This window comes from Berghia stephanieae, chromosome 1 (genome assembly GCF_034508935.2).
Source record: "Berghia stephanieae isolate SIO BIC M18660-M18661 chromosome 1, UCSD_Bste_1.3, whole genome shotgun sequence".
In the NCBI taxonomy this organism is placed as follows: domain Eukaryota; kingdom Metazoa; phylum Mollusca; class Gastropoda; order Nudibranchia; family Aeolidiidae; genus Berghia; species Berghia stephanieae.
The window spans coordinates 2,855,556-2,869,727 of record NC_088360.1 but is presented as its reverse complement, the minus strand read 5'-3'; the positions used below and the strand labels follow the sequence as shown (position 1 = coordinate 2,869,727).

Below are 14,172 nucleotides of genomic sequence, written 5' to 3'. Positions count from 1 at the left end.
GACGTCCAATCAAGGGACGCTACTCTTCCGCTAATCTCATTCCCTATTTGTTTGTTTATTGGGGTCAAGGGCACTTGTAACACATTTAGGTCATATCAGTGCCAGTAAAAAGGAAGAAAATTGGAAAGCCAAAACATTCTAGATGTTGTAGCATCTACTTTACTGGAAACAACAAACAATGAAAGCAATGTGTAGTGAATTTTATAAATTTAATGAGTTCTCTCGTGTTTACGTTTTTGTCTGATCTGACGTGTAGAGTAGTCTTGCAGTCAGCAGTATGTGGTAAGTCTTCGTAGTTCGTAGGAAACGGAGATCGCCACACATGCCCCCCAAACACGGACTAGTCATCTTTGTAGTACCGAGGTCGTTTAATGGTACGTCCTGAGCGAGATAGCTTCTTAGTAGGCACTACGTTAGTATCATCAGAAGCAGTACGGGAGTTTTGTATGTTTCTGTTCGTATTCGGTGGGCGTCCACGACGAGGTGGGGTGGCAAGGGAAACTGGTTGCGTAGAATCGACAAATGCAGCTTTAAGTCGGTCGATCGAAATCCGTTCTGCTTTGCCACCAACATCGACCAGGAATTGTTTATCTCCAGGGGTTATGACAACATAGGGACCTGTATACGGCTTCTGAAGGGGTCCTCGGTGGGTGTCAACACGGATGTAAACATATTTCGCTGACATCAAGTTCTTGGGTAAATTTGTTTGATGATAGCCGTGATGATGTGTTGGCCGTGGTGAATGAAGGGACACGTTTTGCCGAAAGGTTGCCAAAAAGTCTTTAGCGTGGAAGTCTGAAGGATGGTCAGGTATAAACTCTCCAGGGATTGTTAAAGGTTCTCCGTATACTAATTCAGCTGAAGAATGACCGATATCATCCTTAGGTGCAGTTCTTAAACCAAGCAGAACCCAAGGTAGCTCATCCACCCAATTTGGAGTTATTAGACGAGCTTTGAGGGATGATTTCAAGGACCGATGAAACCGTTCAATCATACCGTTGGACTGAGGGTGATACGCAGTTGTGTGATGAATCTGCACACCAAGTTGACTGGCCATCTGTTTCCATAGCGTGGATGTAAATTGTGAGCCCCTGTCAGAAGTTATATCAACAGGAATACCAAACCGCGAGATCCAATTGGAGATCAGGGCTTTTGCACATTCTTCTGTTGTTGTGGTTTGTAACGGTATTGCCTCAGGCCATCGGGTGTTCCTGTCAATTATAGTAAGGAGATGGGTGAACCCCCTTGACTGAGGTAATGGTCCAACGAGGTCAATGTTTATATGTGAGAATCGCTTTCCTGGGACATGGAATGTTTCTAACGGTGCTCGTATATGTTTTTGAATTTTCGAAGATTGGCAGTTGTGACATTGCTTAACCCATGCTGACACTTCTTTCTTAAGACCATGCCAGATAAACTTCTTGCTGATAAGTCTGACTGTGGCCTTAACTCCAGGATGACTCATATTATGAATAATTTCGAAAACCGGTCTTCTGAAGTCGGTAGGAACGATAGGTCTTGGGTAGCCAGTTGAGATGTCACAAATTAACTCTGGACCCGAGTCAACGGATGTTTTGACGATTTTGAGGCTTGTTAATGCAGTTTTGTAAGCCTGTATGTCAATGCTATTTTCTTGGGATTCCGCCATAGCTTGATAGTCGATGCCAATTGAGACTGAGTTTGTAACTGCTCTTGAGAGACAATCTGCGACAGTGTTGTTTTTTCCAGAAATGTGTCGGATGTCAGTTGTGAACTCGGATATGGCAGATAAGTGCCTTTGTTGACGAGCTGACCATGGTTCAGTTGATTTGGACATGGCATGGATTAATGGTTTATGGTCAGTAAAAATAGCGAATTGTCTCCCTTCAATGATGAAACGGAAATGACGGATGGCTAAGTGAATGCCAAGCAACTCCCTATCAAAGGTACTGTATTTCTGTTCAGGTTTACGTAACTGCCTGCTGAAAAATGCCAATGGTTCCCAATTACCTTGATGATTAAGTTGTTCAAGGACAGCGCCCACAGCTTGGTCGGAGGCGTCAGACGTTAAAGCGAGGGGTGAGTTCAAGCAAGGATGGGCTAACATTGTAGCGTTACTTAGTGCATTTTTACCGTCAGTAAAGGCTTTCAACATTTCTTGCGTCCACGTAAGTGCTTGGCGTTGTTTTTTGACTTTCAAAGCACTATATAGGGGTCGAAGTATTTCAGCTAGTCTCGGAATGAAACGATGGTAAAAATTCAACATCCCGAGGAACTCTTGAAGTGACTTGATGGTTTTTGGTTGTGGAAATTGTTTAACAGCCTCAATTTTGTCGCCATTGGGACAGATCCAGAATGCGAGATGTGATGGCCAAGGAAGTTAAGAGATCTCACACCGAAAAGACATTTCTCAAGACGGATAACGAGGCCTTGGTTTCTAAGTCTTTCGAATACGATTTTGAGATGTTCCATGTGTTCTGCCTCAGTTGAACTTGCAACCAGAATGTCGTCTAAATAACAAAATACGTAGTCTAAATCTTGTAAAATGGAGTCCATTAAACGTTGGAATGCTTGTGCTGCATTTTTTAATCCAAATGGCATTCTTAAGAACTCCCAAAGGCCGAAAGGGGTTATCACTGCCGTTTTTGGGACGTCTTCTGGAGCGACTGGAATTTGGTGGTATCCTCTGACAAGGTCGATCTTCGAGAAGATGATCTTACCGTCTAAGTTTGCTGTAAAATCATGAATGTGTGGGACAGGATATCGATCTGGTATAGTAGCATCGTTAAGTCGACGAAAATCTCCGCAGGGACGCATTGTGCCATCAGCCTTGGGGACCATGTGTAATGGGGAAGCCCAAGGACTCTTTGATTTTTGAATTATGCCCATTTTCTCCATTTCCAAAAATTCCTTTTTTGCACACAAGAGTTTTTCTGGAGCCAGGCGACGAGCACGTGCGAATACTGGGCGACCTTTGGTTGTGATGAAATGTTGCACGCCATGTTTCACAGTTGCCGTTGAAAATGTTGGTTGAAGTAGTTCTGGATAGTTATTCAATAATTTTCTGAATGTATTGCAGTTCGGCTCGAGTGGTGAGAGTTCGGCGTTTGCGCAAACTGAACTTACTGAACAAGGTACGTGCGAAAACGTTTCAGCGTCGATAAGGCGTCGACCACGAATATCCACAAGCAGATTATGATGACGTAGAAAATCTGCTCCAAGTAGGGGACGCTTGACATCAGCTTTGATAAGTCGTGCATTGAATGAACGCGATCCAATACGTATGTTAGTTTCAAAGCATCCGTATGTTTTTATTGTAGAACCATTAGCAGCTTGTAATGCGATATCAGAGGAACCCAAGCTTTTGTCTGATGCAGAGGCGGGTGTGACAGATACTTGAGCTCCAGTATCTACTAAAAAACGTCGGTTTGAATTTTCATCGACGACGATGAGTTGGAGATTTTTTGATGTGGGCGCGTTGGCTGAGTAAGAATCCGGGTCGACAGCAGAATTTACTGTTGACCCGGCTTGGCGTTTCCCTGGTTCTTCTTGTTTTTCTTGAATGAATTGAAGAGTTTGCATGTTTGTGCACATCGACGGGCATTTGAACCAAACCGTTGATGGTACCGGCAGAGGGAATCTATTTCACTGGTCATGGTTGGTGTGTCAACTTCACAAGTAGTATGAGAAATTGAAAAGGAGTTAGAGTTTGAGTGAGCAGCGTAGAAAAAAATTGTCAGCTTCTCTGGCAAGTGCCCTGTAATCATCCAGATTGGACGAGTTTGCTAATGGAAGTCTGATGTTTGCTGGAAGTTGTCTTAAGAATAACTGTCTGAAGAGCAGACAGGGCTTGTGTTTGCCGAGGAGCACTAACATCCTGTCCATTAACTCGGATGGCTTTAAGTCGCCCAAACCATTCATGTTGAGTAGAGATTCCGCTCTCTCTGTTTCCGAAAGGCCGAACGCAGACAGCAGGAAGTTTTTCAGTATTTCATATTTACCTTCCTTGGGTGGTGATGATAGAATAGCAAGGGCTCTAGTTGCTGTGTCTGAGTCTAAGGCAGCCACTACATAGTAGTACTTTGTTTCATCGCTTGTTACATCGCGTAAGGCAAATTGTGCCTCGCTTTGTGCAAACCACGCTGAAGGACAAGTGGTCCAGAATGTGGGCAATTTCAATGCTACGGCGTCGATAGACATGTTTATTATTATTATGTTCTTGTGAAGAGTTGAACTGGTAAATAGTAATAATAATAATATATACCTATCTCTTAAGTTGTATCACGTCGGGGTCACCAATGTAGCATCTACTTTACTGGAAACAACAACAATGAAAGCAATGTGTAGTGAATTTTATAAATTTAATGAGTTCTCTCGTGTTTACGTTTTTGTCTGATCTGACGTGTAGAGTAGTCTTGCAGTCAGCAGTATGTGGTAAGTCTTCGTAGTTCGTAGGAAACGGAGATCGCCACAATGTACAATTAAAAGGACTTGAGGAAAATGTAAGACAAAGGGGAATTGGTTCAAATAGGGAACAGATGTAAATTCCACGAGCACACTATCAGTGTATTTATATTTAGTTTGACATCACCTAAAAGTCTCACCCAGACACCAAGATAAGATCCCACAAAGAGGGACACACTCAAATGTTTACAAATCATATCTTTGAAAAATGTTGTTTTTAAAAATAACTACATAATTGAGAGATGCTTTACAATGAAAAAAATATAAGCTCCCGAAACTATAACTATAACTATACATTCGACTGTTTCCCTCCCATCCAAGGACTCCGGCAAAGGTCAGCACAAAACTAAGTAATCTCATTCCAATACAAGAACAGAAAGCAAATAAACCAGATATAGGGGGATAGAAGACACAGTAAGGTGTTGGATATTACATTTGAATTGAAATGTAATGCCCACAAGCCACATGTATATATTTGCAGGTCTGACGACCGATAATAATTATGGGCCTGTTTTAACATGATTGAAATGGGCAATACTTTGCTTTGTTTGTTTTGTTTGTTTGTTGCTTTAGGTCTCTTCCAACACAAATGAGGTTATATGAGAGACCGCTGAAACAAAAAAACAAGCAATCCAACAAAAATAGTACAAATGTAAATCAAAATCATAACCTAAAGATATCATAAGCTAAATTATAAATAACCAAGAACAAACAGGCAGAAGATTTACAGAAAAAAAAATATCCCCTGTCAAAAATACAATCACAAACCAAAGAAGCAGGATAGGCTAGTAAAGAGAAGAAGAAACGACATCACTATCGGATCGTACACCCATGCGAACATCATAGGTATATGATTCAAGGGTGATGCTTCCATCCAACCACCCGCTTACTTTGCTTGGGTTTGAACGTTTTTCCATGACAACAACGAGCCCATAACAATTTTGGTTACCAGACCTGACAATAAGCACATGTCGCCCCCAAGGAATTGTTAATAATTGAACAACAAGCTAAACATTCGAGATAAATACCAAATGGTACTTCGTATTTCAACATAATTGCCTAAGATTCATGAAGGGGCAGCGTGTCTCAGCGGTACGGCCATTGCTTCGTACCTCAAATGTACCGAATTTGGAGCACCCGCTGCTGCGCTGTGAGGCCTTGAGCTCAATTCGTGGCACTGCACTGTGGCTGACGCCTAGGTTATTCACTTTTCACTTTTTGTTGAGTCTTTTGAAAATAATGAAGCTTGGCTCCAAAATGAAGCATAATGTTAGAAGTAAGTTATTGTACACAGCTTATTCATTTCTTTATTCCAACACATCTAATTATCTGTCCCGGCGGTTTTTTGCCATTTCAAACGCCAAAATTTGCCATTAAAAATGGTAAAATTTGCCAGCAAAATAGCAAAATTTGCCCAAAGTTTGCCGCTAGTTTTACAAAATTCAATCAATTAAAACAACATGCACGGTAAAAAATTGACACAATTAGGGCATTTTGTAGAATATTGATGTCACAACATGTCAACATGAATTTAGTTACATCGTGAATGGTTTGAAATAATAATAATAATAATAATAATAATAATAATAATAATAATAATAATAATAATAATAATAATAATAATAATAATAATATACATAATAATAATAATAATAATAATAATAATAATAATAATAATAATAATAATAATAATAATAATAATAATAATAATAATAATAATAATAATAATAATATTAATAATAGCCATAGTAAGCAAATAAAAATGAAGGAAGTAATCAAAATATTTTATTAACTATTTAGCTTCTTAAATTTTGGGAAATCAAAGTGAACAATCGCATAAAAAATTCAAAATTTGAAAAACTAATTAAGGAGAGGAAAAATTAACTATTCACATGGAAAGAGAAACAAAATCCATTTTCCAATGGGGGCACATTAAATTTGTATTCTCTACTTACTATCCAATTTTGAGAATTATTATTATTGCTTTATATTTCAATATAGGCCTAATGGGTTTTTGAATGAAAAACATGGAAAAAATCATGAAAAATCCTAATCATACCATGAAAACTAAGTGCAACTTATGGCTAGAAAATGAAATTGCATTTCATGAAAAATATTTTAATAGACCACATTTTGTTTACATAAATAATAAATGTGATAAATATCTATGGAAAAGAATTAAACTTTGAAAATTAAAATTTTTGAAAGCAATAAAATAAAAATTGGAATTTCCTCATGAAATATCAAATCATTTGTCAGTTAGTTAGCATTAATTGTCTCGATTGTAGATTCTTGAAACTAGATAATTCTATTTTCTGTAGTAGTTATAGACAATCATAATAAATAATAATTTATTACTTACGTAAGTAGATAACCATTCAGAGAAATCATGTTATAAGAAACAAAAGTGTTTGCAGCATAATAGGATATAGAAAAAAAAGGCGAAAAACACATCTTGGGATCTCCAATAGCCTAGGCTAGGCCATAGAGGTGGGAGGCTAGGCCTAGACATGTTTGTCCGTTATTTAGTGCCAATTTTTGATGCTAGCATTGAAAGTCGCCGTCTTTTTACAATTTTCCATAGCTTTTGTTGTTTTTTTTTTTAAACAATAAAATCGTCAATTTAGCCTAAAAACGGCGAAAATTGCGGCTTTTTGCGGCCAAATAAAAATTTGCGGCTTTTGCGGTCAAGGGTGAAATTTGCGACCGCGAAAAACTGCGGGGACAGAATTATAAACAAACCCAAAAAAATATAATACAAAACAAACAAAAAAGAATAAAACGACTTCAAAAGCAGCCAACAACAACAACAACAACAACAACAACAACAACAACAACAATCATTTTAAAAAATGTATTTTTACACTTTGTTGTAAGAATAAAGATTTTGAGCCCAAAATGTTCTACGCTACGTATTTTGTTCTATTTTTGTTTCAAATTTCAGTCGAGGATATATTATTATTATTATTTGTTTAGCCTTTAAAAGAAGTGCCGCTGTTATTAGTTTTCATCACTTTTGTTTGCAAAAACTCTCAAAGTTAGGGTAGACAAAAAGCCCGTTTATTTTAAGGGTGCAAATATGCGTCATTTAGCTAAAATTGCGCATATTTATAAGAAGATTCAATTACATGATTTCATACTGGTGATTACAAAATAAGCCCCGCCCTTTCCTCCCCAAGTTGTCAACTGACTCAAAATGGGAACAGTGTAACATAACATTTGAACAGTCCAATTTGTTTCAAAAGCAATCTAATTGGTCAATATGTTCTCCATTGATTGACTTTGACTTCTTATGAAATAAAGGTCTTTTCTAAAACTATCCCTACCAATTCTTTGCTCCGCCTCCCCTCCTATCCTTTCTTTATATATATATATATATATATATATATATATATATATATATATATATATATATCTTTCTCCCCCGGGTGTTTCTTTCACACATACAAACACACACACACACACGCACACACACACGCACACACACAATGTTTAATCTTTTTTCCCTCCTGTCCCCTTTAATGCACAAGCACCCCCCCCCCCTTTCTCTCCCTCTCTCTCTCTCTCTGTCTCTCTCATCTCTCACTCTCTCTATCTCTCTCTCTCTCTCGTGTACGTGTGTGTGTATGTGTGTGTGTGTGTGTGTGTGTGTGTGTGTGTGCGTGCGAGTTTCTTTTCCTTCCACTCTCATCCTCTTTCTTTATATTTCTCTTTCTGTCACGCTGTTTCAAACTGTACTGAAATTATTAACTGTTCTTTAACTTTTGACATTTTGAAATCGTATTTCCAGTATTAAATAAAACAAAAATGTAATATTAATAATTCTTATTTCATTTATTGCTTAATAAAATGTCAAAAACCCGTCAACAAGTGAATAATGTCATAACGTTTCAGGCATTTATTGGTGTTTTTATTGATTCAAGAGCATCTTACATAAATCGGTCATATCTCGGCAATGAATATTCAGAACTGTATAAATTTGGTATCAACTTTTAAGGCATAAAATAAGTTTTGATTGGGTACCAAAAAAAAAAGAAAATTCGACTTGATACCGTTTCGAGGCGAAGGGTCAGATATTGTATTTTTAACCAGTGATAACTGCCGTACTCTGGAAAGACGTGTATTTAAAAATTTGGCCAGAAAACTTGCCCTTCAAACCAGGATCGATTTAAATGACCCTCATCTTGGCAAAAAAAAAAAAAAAACTCTCTGAGGGAGAGGTCCCAGTTTTGAGAGTTTTTGCATTTAAATCGATCGATAGTTGAAGAATGGGTTTTCTGGCCAAGTTTTAAATACGTGTTTTTTCCAGAGTACCTACGGCAGTTAACAGGTCAACAACAACAACAACAACAACAATATCAATAACAATATTATTATGTAATTTATTTATATAGCGCCTGTCACATACAATATAGCTCTAGGCGCACAATATACATGGCATGCAATGTAATTAATACATGTATTAATAACAATATTATTATGTAATTTATATAGCGCCTGTCACATACAATATAGCTCTAGGCGCACAATATACATGGCATGCAATGTATATCATTTTAAAAAATCAAATTATCAACAATATTTGAAAGATGAGAATATGGTATTATTTCAAAAAATGTAATTTATGGTAAATTCAATTCCATGAGGTGACACTAATTAACAAAATAAAAGTAAATGCTCAATTGGTTTTTCTGATATAACAGAAAGAAAAGACTTTTTAATTTTCTTTTAAAAACTGCATCAGAATCAGTAAAGATGGCGTGAACATTGAATGGCAAAGAATTCCACACTGTTGGAGTTGGAGCTGCCCAATATAATGTTCTGTCTTATAATTTTGTGTTCCCCCTTTTTGTGGTGCGCAAAAGATGCTGATCACACTATCTTAAGTTTCGAGATGGGATAGAAGTCTAATCATTAATAAAAATCCTTCAGATAAAAAGGCGAGCAATCGTTTTTAGAGTTAAAGCATAGCATTACAATGTTATTATCAATTCTAGCTTTAACGAGCAACCAAGTAGAGTTCATAAAACATTGAAGCTATTCTCTTTCTTTTTTTCTTCTTTAAAACGATTCGTACGGATTGGTTTTGAGAAGCTGTAGTTTCTTTAAAAGATTATCAGGCATATTAAAATGTATTGAATTACAAGTGGAGAAAATATAAAAGAAGAGACAAGTCTCGAAAATACAAATGAAGAGACTAATGGCTGAATGGACTTTTGGGTTTAAAAATTTGACAATTGGGCAAAGTGGAGTTCATAAAACATTGAGGCTATTCTCTTTTTTTTTCTTCTTTAAAACGATTCGTGCGGCTTGGTTTTCAGAAGCTGTAGTTTCTTTAAAAGATTATCAGGCATATTAAAATGTATTAAATTACAATAGTCAAGTGTGGAAAATATAAAAGAAGAGACTAATGTTAGTCGAGTCTTGAAAAGATAAAAGAAGACACTAATGGTTGGATGGACTTTTGGGTTAAAATATTTGACAATTGGGCAAATTTTTCGTAATTCAAGATAAAGAATTTTGCAAAGATAGGATACATGTTTTTCCATTGAAAGATTAACAATCAAAACAAATGCCAAGATTACGGGCTTTGTCCGAAAAATTATTAATTTCATTTCTAGCGTTCAATGATTTCGAATTGGCCGAATGCATAAGCTTTCTACTGTTTATAAAAAGAAGCGGCATAAATAATATTAGGAACAGACCACCCACGACCATTCTTATTGAGCAGAGATCGAAGGCTCCTCAAAACCACTAATTAATTCACATTATAAGAAAAAAAATAACAATAATTATTCCTTTCATAGAAGAATCAATTAAAAGGACCCGGAGGCGTTATAATCGGAAGTTTGAAAGCAAATGTTGGTAATCAAACAGTATCCGATTAAATTAAATTGTTGTTTTTTTTTTAAGTCTTGAGTTCATGATTATAATGGACAGATTATTTGCAAAATTACTAATCCTAACACTAATTAAGATTCGCAAGATTGTTATTTCCTGATACTACGCTGAACGAAATAAGAGATTAATATCGCTACATTGCGTAAAATAGGATTTTGTATTTTGTATGTTGGGCCCTGCATAAAATTAAAGAAATCGCAAATGTAGCAGTATTTATAAATGTTACCCACGAAGTTAACGTGGTAATATTATGTCGGATGTATTGAACGATTGCCCAATTATGATGATTATGATGATGATGTTCATGATAATGATGTTGTTGATTACGATGATGTCCCGTCTTACATGTTAGTGTTGCTGTTGGCCAGGGACCCCTTTCAAAGCGCTTTGAGCACGTTTAGTGGAATTGCGCTATATTAAAGCTCTTTTAAAAAAAAAATGTGTAACCAAATGACAAATTGCCACAATTTTCAGAACAATAAACACATTGTATTATTCTAAGCAGTGAATTCAACATTAAAATGATAGAAAAGATGAAATTTTGTCTCAGCACTTGAAGAACCTTATTCTTTCTACAAAACGTGCTCAAAGCACTTTACAAATGGTCCCTAATCAACAGCAACACATAACATGTAGAACGCCTGTTAGGCGACATTTTTTTCCCGACCGAGATAACGCTGTTAACGGTCAGGTACTCATTTTACACCTGAGTACGGTGAGAGAATATGAGTAAAGAGCCTTCTCCAAGGACTCAACTATGCGCTGGGCGAGGCTCGAACCCAGGACCTTCTGGTCCGAAAGCGTGTGTCATACTACCACATAGCCAATCATTCCGACATCACACCATTCTGACAGGATAGCTCACATATTTATAATGACAAGTTCATCGACCCTCATTATAAGTCTCAGGTAATTGGATGTGGTTTTCTCCTCTCTCGTCAACTGAAAATTAACCTGCCGTACGCTGGAAAAACACATATTTAAAAATTTGGCCAAAAAACTCGTCCTTCAAATATCGATCGATTCAAATGACTCTAATCTTGGCATAAACTCTCAAACCCAGGACTTCGCTATAATATTTACCAAAAAATCTCTCATGCGGCTATGTGGTCTTGCATGACTTTCGATTTCGTATCGGAAGATCCTAGGTTATAGCCTCGCTCGGCGCATAGTTGAGTCCTTGGAAAAGATTCTTTACTCACATTCTCTCACCGTACTCAGGTGTAAAATGAGTTAACTGGCCATTAACAGCATTGTCTATGTCGGAAAATAAAAGTTGTATTTTCGCCTAACAGGCGTCACGTTTCGTTCTACATGTTACGTGTTGCCGTTGGTAAGGGACCCTTTGTAAAGCGCTTTGAGCACATTTAGTGGATATTGCGCCTTATAAAAGCTCAAGTTTTAAATCAAAATGCTACATTTGTGGCAAATGTATATGACGTCATATCTGCATAGAATGCATCATCATTAGAGGGTAGGAACCTCGCCAAAGCAACCATAGAGTTATGGATTATGCCTTTGAAACAGATGTAGTCCTTCTGAACCATCAGTCCTATGGAGCTGGACTTTATTTCTGTTTCTACGGGCGTGAAACCGGCAATAGCAATATCCTGCTTTATTTTTGATAGGACGCTAGTTTATCGCAAAGTACTTTCCGCCAGATCTAAAAGACCCAACTACCCAATAACTGCTGGTTGGGAAAGGGTGTGTGTGTGGGGGGGGGGGGGGGGCAGAAACAAATCTTGACTGCAACCGTGAGAAGCGCCTGAAATAAATTATTAGTTACCTTTTCTTGGACAAAATAAAAGAAAAACAAACTTTTAAAACTGCCATCATCATCATCATCATCATCATCATCGTCATCACTGCCTTTTTCATCCTTCACCGAGCTCAGGTGTAAAATGAGTACTTGGCCGTTAGCAGCATTGTCAATGTCCGATAAAAATGTAATATCGCCAACAGGCGTCATGTCCCGCCCTAAATGTTAAATGTTGCTGTTAGCCAGGGACTTCTTGTAAAGCGCTTTGAGCACGTTTCCCGGATATTGTGCTATATAAAAGCTCAATTTGGTGAACGTTGGGTCAGGGCATAGGCCAAAGACAAACAGTTTCCATCCTCTCTATCTTGAGCTAACTTATTTTTTTTTATTTTGCTGCATGTCGTCTTATCACTTCTCTGAATATCAGCTTATTTCACTCTTCTCTGTGTTCACTGTGACCTTAACCTTGATCTTCTGCCTGAGGTATCCAGTCGGATATTTTTTTGGTCAGAGTGAATAAAAACTGTAATGTTAATAAAATCAATACAAGTAATGTTAATAACATCAATACGACAAGTATCAGATATTTTGATTGTTTAAAAACCGTTTATTCAACTAACCGATTTATAAGTTCCGTGAGTTAAACATTAAAATAAAGGGCAAGTTAAAACGCAATTTAAAATTTAAAATAAAAAATAAATTTAAATTTAAAAAGAACCAAAAAAAAGAAAAGAAAAGAAAAGATATAGATGTGTAATAGAAAGATTGGCGTTAAAACTGTTATGACCGAAATAAAATTTGAGCCTTAATATAGCGCAATATCCACTTTAAAAAGCGCTCGACAAAAGATCCCAAGACAACGGCAACACTTATCATGTAAGACGAAGCATGACACTTATGAAGCACTATTACATTTTTTAAAAGTTTTTTAAATTTTCAGCTGAGATCGTGTTGTTTCCAGCCAGATACTCGTTTTACACCCAAGTGCGATGAGAGAACGTGAGTAAAGAGCCTTTCCCGAGGACTTAACTTTGGAAGGCCGGAGCGGGACTCGAACTAGGGACAGCTGAGAATAAGAAGAAAAAGTAAAAGACGTGTGCCACTTATCAAATATCTAACTATAGTTCCTTCTCTGGGTAGATGTCCACATTATCTGCAAAACCCAAACTGTTGAAACCTGTTGAAAGCTCCACTTGGTCGACGTGTACTTATTTGCAGGTCTGATAACCAAATTCCTTATGGACTCATTGTTGTAATGGAAATCTAAAAAAAAAAAAATTAAAAATTAAAAAAAAAAAAAAAAAAATGACGATGGAAAAGATTGCCCATTACAACAATGATCAATAAGGCCCATAAGTGGGTCCGGATGTCAGACCTGTATATATTAACGTACACGTCGGTCTTGGTCTAATAAACATGTAACATTAATAAATGGGAAATTCCGGGTCCACTTTTCGAGTCCATGCGTGGAGTCCCCCATTTATATCAACAAAACGACACGCCTCATTCTTCTCTTGGTGTTTCTTGAGTCGATCCACGGCCAGTTGGGAGAAGTTCCCCCGGCGACACACGCACACCACAGGGATGCTTTCCGACTCGTCCGCCTTTTTCAGATGCCGGATTGCCTGATTGATTTCGTCCAAGGCGTTTTGAGGATTTTTCTCAATGGATTGGAGAGGAATGTCTAGCATGGTATAGGAACATATTGAATGAAATATAAGCATGTGTTTATTATCTAAATAATGTCTTTTAACACGTCTTTAATAATAATAATAATTATTATAAGACGTATCGGGGGACAGAGTGGCTCAGCGGTACGGTCTTTGCTTCATACCCGAAAGGTACCAAGTTCGAATACCCACTGCGCTGTGTGGCTTTGAGCAAGTCAATCCTCTCTAGTTGTAAAGTGCTTTGAGCACGTGTAGTGGATAGTACGCTATATAAAAGCTCAAGTGTTTAAAAAATGTTCTTTTTTCAGTTCACAGGTAAAATAGTTAGATCTAGCATCATTTGAGAAAAATGGAGAAATCAAGCGTAATATATAACGTGATATAAATTGTTAAGCGCAT

General features: G+C 37.2%; 4 protein-coding genes across 4 annotated transcripts in view; all 4 read right to left on the bottom strand.

The window, feature by feature from the left end:
- Positions 1-340: 340 nt before the first annotated feature.
- Positions 341-1,057, bottom strand: LOC144963523 (uncharacterized). Its single transcript, XM_078897597.1, has one exon. The coding sequence runs from the start codon at positions 1,055-1,057 to the stop codon at positions 341-343; it is 717 nt and encodes a 238-aa protein (XP_078753723.1).
- Positions 1,058-2,238: 1,181 nt separating this feature from the next.
- On the bottom strand, positions 2,239-3,561 carry LOC144963522 (uncharacterized). Its single transcript, XM_078897595.1, has 3 exons — positions 3,106-3,561; positions 2,700-2,844; positions 2,239-2,489 (listed from the first exon to the last, which is right to left on the bottom strand). The coding sequence occupies exons 1-3, from the start codon at positions 3,559-3,561 to the stop codon at positions 2,239-2,241; spliced, it is 852 nt and encodes a 283-aa protein (XP_078753721.1).
- Positions 3,562-3,681: 120 nt separating this feature from the next.
- LOC144963521 (uncharacterized) lies at positions 3,682-4,179 on the bottom strand. The gene has a single exon (XM_078897594.1). The coding sequence runs from the start codon at positions 4,177-4,179 to the stop codon at positions 3,682-3,684; it is 498 nt and encodes a 165-aa protein (XP_078753720.1).
- Positions 4,180-12,685: 8,506 nt separating this feature from the next.
- Positions 12,686-14,172, bottom strand: part of LOC144966206 (adenylyltransferase and sulfurtransferase MOCS3-like) — a 56,258-nt gene continuing 54,771 nt past the window's right edge. Inside the window, exon 12 of the mRNA XM_078902378.1 lies at positions 12,686-13,787. Coding sequence (XP_078758504.1) covers positions 13,528-13,787 — 260 coding nt within the window. The 3' untranslated portion in view covers positions 12,686-13,527. The remainder of the gene's footprint in view (positions 13,788-14,172) is intronic.